The sequence below is a fragment of the Euphorbia lathyris genome, chromosome 10 (assembly GCF_963576675.1).
Source record: "Euphorbia lathyris chromosome 10, ddEupLath1.1, whole genome shotgun sequence".
NCBI classification, from domain to species: Eukaryota; Viridiplantae; Streptophyta; class Magnoliopsida; order Malpighiales; family Euphorbiaceae; genus Euphorbia; species Euphorbia lathyris.
Window position 1 is genome coordinate 3,734,517 of NC_088919.1, and position 7,937 is coordinate 3,742,453.

The 7,937-nt window shown below is 37.2% G+C and overlaps 2 protein-coding genes across 2 annotated transcripts; one reads left to right on the forward strand and one right to left on the reverse strand.

Annotated features, from left to right (window-relative positions):
- Positions 1–352: 352 nt before the first annotated feature.
- Positions 353–2,808, reverse strand: LOC136208104 (uncharacterized). Its single transcript, XM_065998935.1, has 3 exons — positions 2,531–2,808; positions 1,812–2,184; positions 353–1,175 (listed from the first exon to the last, which is right to left on the reverse strand). The coding sequence occupies exons 2-3, from the start codon at positions 2,160–2,162 to the stop codon at positions 546–548; spliced, it is 981 nt and encodes a 326-aa protein (XP_065855007.1). The 5' UTR covers positions 2,163–2,184; positions 2,531–2,808; the 3' UTR covers positions 353–545.
- A 1,254-nt stretch (positions 2,809–4,062) lies between these two features.
- On the forward strand, positions 4,063–6,545 carry LOC136208151 (uncharacterized). The gene is made up of 3 exons (XM_065998964.1): positions 4,063–4,367; positions 4,714–5,086; positions 5,723–6,545. Exons 2-3 carry the CDS (start codon positions 4,736–4,738, stop codon positions 6,350–6,352), a joined length of 981 nt encoding a protein of 326 aa, XP_065855036.1. The 5' UTR covers positions 4,063–4,367; positions 4,714–4,735; the 3' UTR covers positions 6,353–6,545.
- The last annotated feature ends 1,392 nt before the right edge of the window (positions 6,546–7,937 follow it).

Sequence of the window (7,937 nt, forward strand, 5' to 3'; positions counted from 1 at the left end):
TCGAATATATGAAGATGTGATTTTAGAATTTAGGTTTAATAAGTTTTTGTATTTAATTGTTGCGGAATAAGCAAATTTAGGGAGTTAGTGAGACACTTATAAAGTTCAAGGAGCTAATCTACTTTTATGGAGCTAGTCTACTTTTATGGACAAGTTCAAGGAGTTGGTAATACGAAATAATCAAGTTCAAGGAGTTGGTGTTTAGGAAGTCAATCTACCGTTATGAACAAATTTAAGGAGCTGGTGATATAAGCCTATTTAAAAACTATAACAAAAACACTCATATATTGTATGATGTTTGCATTTTACCAAACACGTTATAAACATCAAAGGTTAGAAAACTAAAACCATATTCCTAAATTTTTTGAAGAATAAATAATGAAATTGTAAGTATAATTTACAGTTAACTGTCCAATGCTGGACCATGATTTGATGCCGGAAAGTGGTCTAGCCTACACAAGTCAAAAGGGAAGTTGGTTTGTCATGAACAACATATTTTTCTGCACAATTACAACTAATTTCTCGTCTTCTTCTTCTTTTTCCATCTACGGTGCTGGATGTGCTGCACTACACTTGCCACGCAACCAAATTGTACGCTTGTCGCCTTTGAGCGATAAGAAGAATTCCCTTGCATTACGATTGTCGAACAAATCAAGCGCCGCGAAATACATCCCTTCTTCCAAACCTTGTATTGCGTCCAACTCCTTAATACAATCAGCGACACCGTATCTCTCATTGACTTTTGTTATAGCAGCTGTCCTCATCCTCGACGCAGCTGCCATGTGCAATATTGCTCTTGCAATGCCATCATCAATCCCTTTGCGACCTCTTTTACGATTAGCAGCACTCATGCTGTCCATTGCAGTAGCAGCACTATGCATCATATGCTTGGCAGGTTGAGATGTGGTTTGTTGATACGTTGCTCGTTGAAATCTTTCTTGGTTGTCTGCCATATACTCCCGATCATCAGATTCCGAAGAGGATTCTTCCCCTGGAGTAGGAGCTGGTAACTCTTCTTCTTTAATAGTGTTCACACAGGGAATGGGTGAAGGAACTTCTTCTTGTTCAGCAGATAAATCATGTTTTCCGTTAGTAATCGGTTCGCAGAAAATCACACCAAGCTGTTTATAAAAGGGACAGCCACTCATTCTTATGGGCTCAGCATCAGGATGTCCCTACAAGTCAACGTTTTACAGCGAGTTAAAGACGAACAATTCAAAGATTCATAGATCAATCGCTTGCCCGGTTTGGTGGAACACCTACCCCTATAATCTGGATAAATATTATAGGCTACTATGGAAGTAAAAGCTGCTTCACAAATCATTCCATGGCATTCTCATTTCTCAAGGTCAGATCCTCACCATATAATTTCTAGCATGCTCATCTATGTTGCATGACACGGACACAGAAACAAACAACGAAAACATTATTTCTAAAACATAACCTTCAAACAAAAACAGACACTGAAACAAAAACGTAGAACAGCTACTAAAGAGAAGTGTCCGTTCAACATAGATGCTCATCCATTAAACCCAGAACAACAATAAAGGGAGGCCCGGTGCACGACACATCCCTGCTAAGTGAGGGTCCGGGGAGGGGTCCCACCACAAGGTTGTATTGGGGGCAAGCCTTCCCCTCCCAACTTTTTGGCAAGAGGCTGCTCCTAAGACTCGAACTGTGACCTCTCGGTCACACGGCAACAACATAGTAGCCAGCGAAGAAGTCCGCTGCAAATTATAGGTTGAAGAGAGGTTCTTTCAAGGCAGGAAATATTATAATTCACACAAAGGCAAGAGACAGAAGAATCATACCTTCAAGTATTGGTTCCATGAATCATTGCTGGCTATAATGATCCCTGAAGATTCATCCAATCTGAAATCACTTCGACTGAGGAGTGACTTCAATATGGAATGCTGCTTCCTCATGATACAATATCTGTTCTTCAGCTGCTCTGTATCCCATTTCAGGCCAGTCTTTTGATAAAATTCATCACACATAAACTTCCAAGCTTTTTTGCTAAAGGAATTATTGCTTGTTCTGTTCCCTTTTTGAACCTCTTCAACCATCAAGTCTGCAAATATCTTAGTAAGACCATTTGTCCACCTTGCCCGTATTTGTGGTTCTGATTGCTCACTTGACCTCAAAACTCGACTTGACATCATTTCAAGGTTGAATATCCAAACACTATCAAATTCCACAATTTTAAAATGTTATGAAACTTTTACAGTTGAAAACATGATCTTCTACAGCTGAATCAAATATCAATTACAAAAATCAACCATCTAATTCAGCGAATTCCGTAGCCTAACTCCAACTTCTAACCCTAATTCCTTCACAGTTATGGTTTAATGACGATAAAAAAGATGATTGTAAGTGATTATTATATAACCAATTATTTGAAGGATTGATGACCAATAACTTAAATATTTAAAAAGATTAGCATCAAAATTCAAATTAAAGAAGTGTTGCATTGTAATGTGAAAATAGCTACATTCTAAAACCCTATAGAATACAGAATGAATGAACTGACCTTACGAACAAGACATTCCTTCGTTGCTCCGGAGCGATTAGACTAAAATGCGTATAAGTGTTTGCAAATCCCTAACTTGTCTGTTTCTGATAATCAAACGTTCGTTCGACTCTCTGCGACGTCCGATCTGCGCCACTCAGTCAGTGCATCGGAGGAGATGAAGCTAAAATAAAATTACCTGCGGCTAAAAGATGTCGTTTACTCATCCGGTCCATCCAACTGACCTTCAGAGTTGTCAAGAAGAGGGCTCAAACATAGGGATCGCAACAGGTAGTGTACCCGCGGGTACCCGGCACTACCCGACCCTAATGAGACTACCGTACTCTGTATAAAAGGGTATGAGACGGGTATGAGATTAAAATCATTAGCCGTTAGGGTAATGGGACGGGTATGGGAATACCCCTAGGGTACCCGGTACCCGTCATAAAAAAAAATTATATTAATAAATATCATTGTTTTTTAGATGTAAGACATGAAATTTAAACCCCAACCATTTATTTTTCAACAATTGAATGATACCACTAAGCTACTTTATTTTTATTAATTAAGGTTCAAATTATTCAATTTTTAGATTGATGATTTATTAAATTTATAATTTGTTAAACTTGTAATATTTTTTTTATTGATTGATTCTTAACGGGTAAGGGTACCCGCGGGTACCCGCGAATTAAATGGGAAGGGTATGGGATGCAAAAAGTATACCCGTTAGGGTAATGGGACGGGTACAGGTAATTAAAAAATAAAAGGGTAAGGGTTTGGGAATACCATTACCCGCGGGTACCCTACCCGTTGCCATCCCTACTCAAACACACTCGTAATTTTAAATTGGGTAAATAATTTATTAGTCCCCTAGTTTTTACCTAACACACTGTTTAGTCCCTCTATTTTAAAAAACACATTATAAGATCCTTAGTTTTTACCAATATTAACCATTTGGTCCTTTTATCTAGTTTTTTTAGATTTGTAATCGTTATATTTTAGCATATATATATATATATATATATATATATATATATATATATATATATATATATATATAATAACATGGTCAACTTGTATTGTATCGTGGTTGTCTTAAAAGCTAAGATATGTTCGGTTAAAAATCTAAAAAAATAGATAAAATGACCACAAGGTTAATATTGGCAAAAGATAGGGACCTTAAAATGTATTTTTCAAAATAGAAAAACTAAACAGTGTGTTAGATAAAAACCAAGGAACTAATAAATTATTTATCCTTTTAAATTTTCCTAGCGAAAAAGTTCAAATTGATAACTATATTAATAATACTTTAAATATTCTACACTTTTGATAAATTGTAATTAACTTATACGTAACCAAAAAAAATTTAAAGGTATTAATAATGCACTGAATATTTGGAAAGTCCGGTGCACTATTAAAAACCAAGACTGTCTAAATCACCTAGGTCTCGTCTAGGCACTTGAAATCGAAAATTAGGGTCGGGTAGACTACCTGTTAGGTAGTGCCGGGTACCCGCGGGTACCCTTTTATACAGAGTACGGTAGTCTCATTAGGGTCGGATAGTGCCGGGTACCCGCGGGTACACTACCTGTTGCGATCCCTATGTTTGAGCCCTCTTCTTGACAACTCTGAAGGTCAGTTGGATGGACCGGATGAGTAAACGACATCTTTTAGCCGCAGGTAATTTTATTTTAGCTTCATCTCCTCCGATGCACTGACTGAGTGGCGCAGATCGGACGTCGCAGAGAGTCGAACGAACGTTTGATTATCAGAAACAGACAAGTTAGGGATTTGCAAACACTTATACGCATTTTAGTCTAATCGCTCCGGAGCAACGAAGGAATGTCTTGTTCGTAAGGTCAGTTCATTCATTCTGTATTCTATAGGGTTTTAGAATGTAGCTATTTTCACATTACAATGCAACACTTCTTTAATTTGAATTTTGATGCTAATCTTTTTAAATATTTAAGTTATTGGTCATCAATCCTTCAAATAATTGGTTATATAATAATCACTTACAATCATCTTTTTTATCGTCATTAAACCATAACTGTGAAGGAATTAGGGTTAGAAGTTGGAGTTAGGCTACGGAATTCGCTGAATTAGATGGTTGATTTTTGTAATTGATATTTGATTCAGCTGTAGAAGATCATGTTTTCAACTGTAAAAGTTTCATAACATTTTAAAATTGTGGAATTTGATAGTGTTTGGATATTCAACCTTGAAATGATGTCAAGTCGAGTTTTGAGGTCAAGTGAGCAATCAGAACCACAAATACGGGCAAGGTGGACAAATGGTCTTACTAAGATATTTGCAGACTTGATGGTTGAAGAGGTTCAAAAAGGGAACAGAACAAGCAATAATTCCTTTAGCAAAAAAGCTTGGAAGTTTATGTGTGATGAATTTTATCAAAAGACTGGCCTGAAATGGGATACAGAGCAGCTGAAGAACAGATATTGTATCATGAGGAAGCAGCATTCCATATTGAAGTCACTCCTCAGTCGAAGTGATTTCAGATTGGATGAATCTTCAGGGATCATTATAGCCAGCAATGATTCATGGAACCAATACTTGAAGGTATGATTCTTCTGTCTCTTGCCTTTGTGTGAATTATAATATTTCCTGCCTTGAAAGAACCTCTCTTCAACCTATAATTTGCAGCGGACTTCTTCGCTGGCTACTATGTTGTTGCCGTGTGACCGAGAGGTCACAGTTCGAGTCTTAGGAGCAGCCTCTTGCCAAAAAGTTGGGAGGGGAAGGCTTGCCCCCAATACAACCTTGTGGTGGGACCCCTCCCCGGACCCTCACTTAGCAGGGATGTGTCGTGCACCGGGCCTCCCTTTATTGTTGTTCTGGGTTTAATGGATGAGCATCTATGTTGAACGGACACTTCTCTTTAGTAGCTGTTCTACGTTTTTGTTTCAGTGTCTGTTTTTGTTTGAAGGTTATGTTTTAGAAATAATGTTTTCGTTGTTTGTTTCTGTGTCCGTGTCATGCAACATAGATGAGCATGCTAGAAATTATATGGTGAGGATCTGACCTTGAGAAATGAGAATGCCATGGAATGATTTGTGAAGCAGCTTTTACTTCCATAGTAGCCTATAATATTTATCCAGATTATAGGGGTAGGTGTTCCACCAAACCGGGCAAGCGATTGATCTATGAATCTTTGAATTGTTCGTCTTTAACTCGCTGTAAAACGTTGACTTGTAGGGACATCCTGATGCTGAGCCCATAAGAATGAGTGGCTGTCCCTTTTATAAACAGCTTGGTGTGATTTTCTGCGAACCGATTACTAACGGAAAACATGATTTATCTGCTGAACAAGAAGAAGTTCCTTCACCCATTCCCTGTGTGAACACTATTAAAGAAGAAGAGTTACCAGCTCCTACTCCAGGGGAAGAATCCTCTTCGGAATCTGATGATCGGGAGTATATGGCAGACAACCAAGAAAGATTTCAACGAGCAACGTATCAACAAACCACATCTCAACCTGCCAAGCATATGATGCATAGTGCTGCTACTGCAATGGACAGCATGAGTGCTGCTAATCGTAAAAGAGGTCGCAAAGGGATTGATGATGGCATTGCAAGAGCAATATTGCACATGGCAGCTGCGTCGAGGATGAGGACAGCTGCTATAACAAAAGTCAATGAGAGATACGGTGTCGCTGATTGTATTAAGGAGTTGGACGCAATACAAGGTTTGGAAGAAGGGATGTATTTCGCGGCGCTTGATTTGTTCGACAATCGTAATGCAAGGGAATTCTTCTTATCGCTCAAAGGCGACAAGCGTACAATTTGGTTGCGTGGCAAGTGTAGTGCAGCACATCCAGCACCGTAGATGGAAAAAGAAGAAGAAGACGAGAAATTAGTTGTAATTGTGCAGAAAAATATGTTGTTCATGACAAACCAACTTCCCTTTTGACTTGTGTAGGCTAGACCACTTTCCGGCATCAAATCATGGTCCAGCATTGGACAGTTAACTGTAAATTATACTTACAATTTCATTATTTATTCTTCAAAAAATTTAGGAATATGGTTTTAGTTTTCTAACCTTTGATGTTTATAACGTGTTTGGTAAAATGCAAACATCATACAATATATGAGTGTTTTTGTTATAGTTTTTAAATAGGCTTATATCACCAGCTCCTTAAATTTGTTCATAACGGTAGATTGACTTCCTAAACACCAACTCCTTGAACTTGATTATTTCGTATTACCAACTCCTTGAACTTGTCCATAAAAGTAGACTAGCTCCATAAAAGTAGATTAGCTCCTTGAACTTTATAAGTGTCTCACTAACTCCCTAAATTTGCTTATTCCGCAACAATTAAATACAAAAACTTATTAAACCTAAATTCTAAAATCACATCTTCATATATTCGAGAGGTAATTTTTTTTTCTCTTCTCCTACCTTTCAACCTATTATAAGAGTTTTGAGGATTGGAAAGTAGTATTACGGTTTTTGTAATTAGTTGTTACCTAATAAGCAAGTTTAGGGAGTTGGTGAAACACTTATAAAGTTGAGGGAGCTAATCTATTTTTATGGACAAGTTCAGGGAGTTGGTGATACGGAATAATCAAGTTCAAGGAGCTGATGAGGCACTTGTAAAGTTTAGAGAGCTAAGAGCATCTCCAAGAGACTCTTAGTACACTCTCTAAAAATAATATAAATAATTAACTCTTAATGATTTAAAAGTGACTACAACATATCATCTCCAACAATACTTTTATATTCACTCCTTATTTATTATTTTATTATTAATTATTATTCTATCTACCAATAGTGAAAGGAGAGAGATTCTTCAATGGTAAATTATTAATAAAAAAATGAATTAAGAGTCACTAAGGGCATGTCTATAAACCACAGTGAAATGCTAGAAAAATCTACTAGTTTGAATTTTAGAACGTGACCATAAAAAATGTTATTTTACTTGATTATGCTCAACTTAGCTCATTTTTTTTAAGGATGATGCTTTTATTATAAAAGAGGATGAGGTAGATGTTGTTACCCGCGTTCAATGTAATGGGGGCATGAAAGCGTTCTGTCTTTTTTTGCCGAAATTATATTTTAAACGGCATGACTAATGCACTTTATAGTGTCTAGAAAATGATAAAAAGAACTTTGGAAATCTCTGGATCATAAGTATAATTCAAAGGATGTCGGTTCTAAGAAATTTTTTAACTAGAAAATTTCTGAATTTAACCATGACAGGTTCCAATAAAGTTGTAAGTGTGCAAGAGCTTCAACTCATTATCAGAACATCTTCGAGAAGCAAGGGTAGTGCATGGAGACCATTTCATGGGCTCAGGTCACCGACTAGGGACTGGGATCGGCGACAGGTTCCGCATTTTTCACGCCTAGTAACAGGTCATCCATCATTTTGTTTTGAGCAACATGACTCATAAGAAAATAGTTCATTGTA

Coding starts and splice junctions, on each gene's coding strand:
- LOC136208104 (XM_065998935.1), bottom strand. CDS start 2,162: ATGATGTCAAGTCGAGTTTTGAGGTCAAGTGAGCAATCAGAACCACAA. Junction 1,176..1,811: donor CATGGAACCAATACTTGAAG/GTATGATTCTTC, acceptor GTTGACTTGTAG/GGACATCCTGATGCTGAGCC.
- LOC136208151 (XM_065998964.1), top strand. CDS start 4,736: ATGATGTCAAGTCGAGTTTTGAGGTCAAGTGAGCAATCAGAACCACAA. Junction 5,087..5,722: donor CATGGAACCAATACTTGAAG/GTATGATTCTTC, acceptor GTTGACTTGTAG/GGACATCCTGATGCTGAGCC.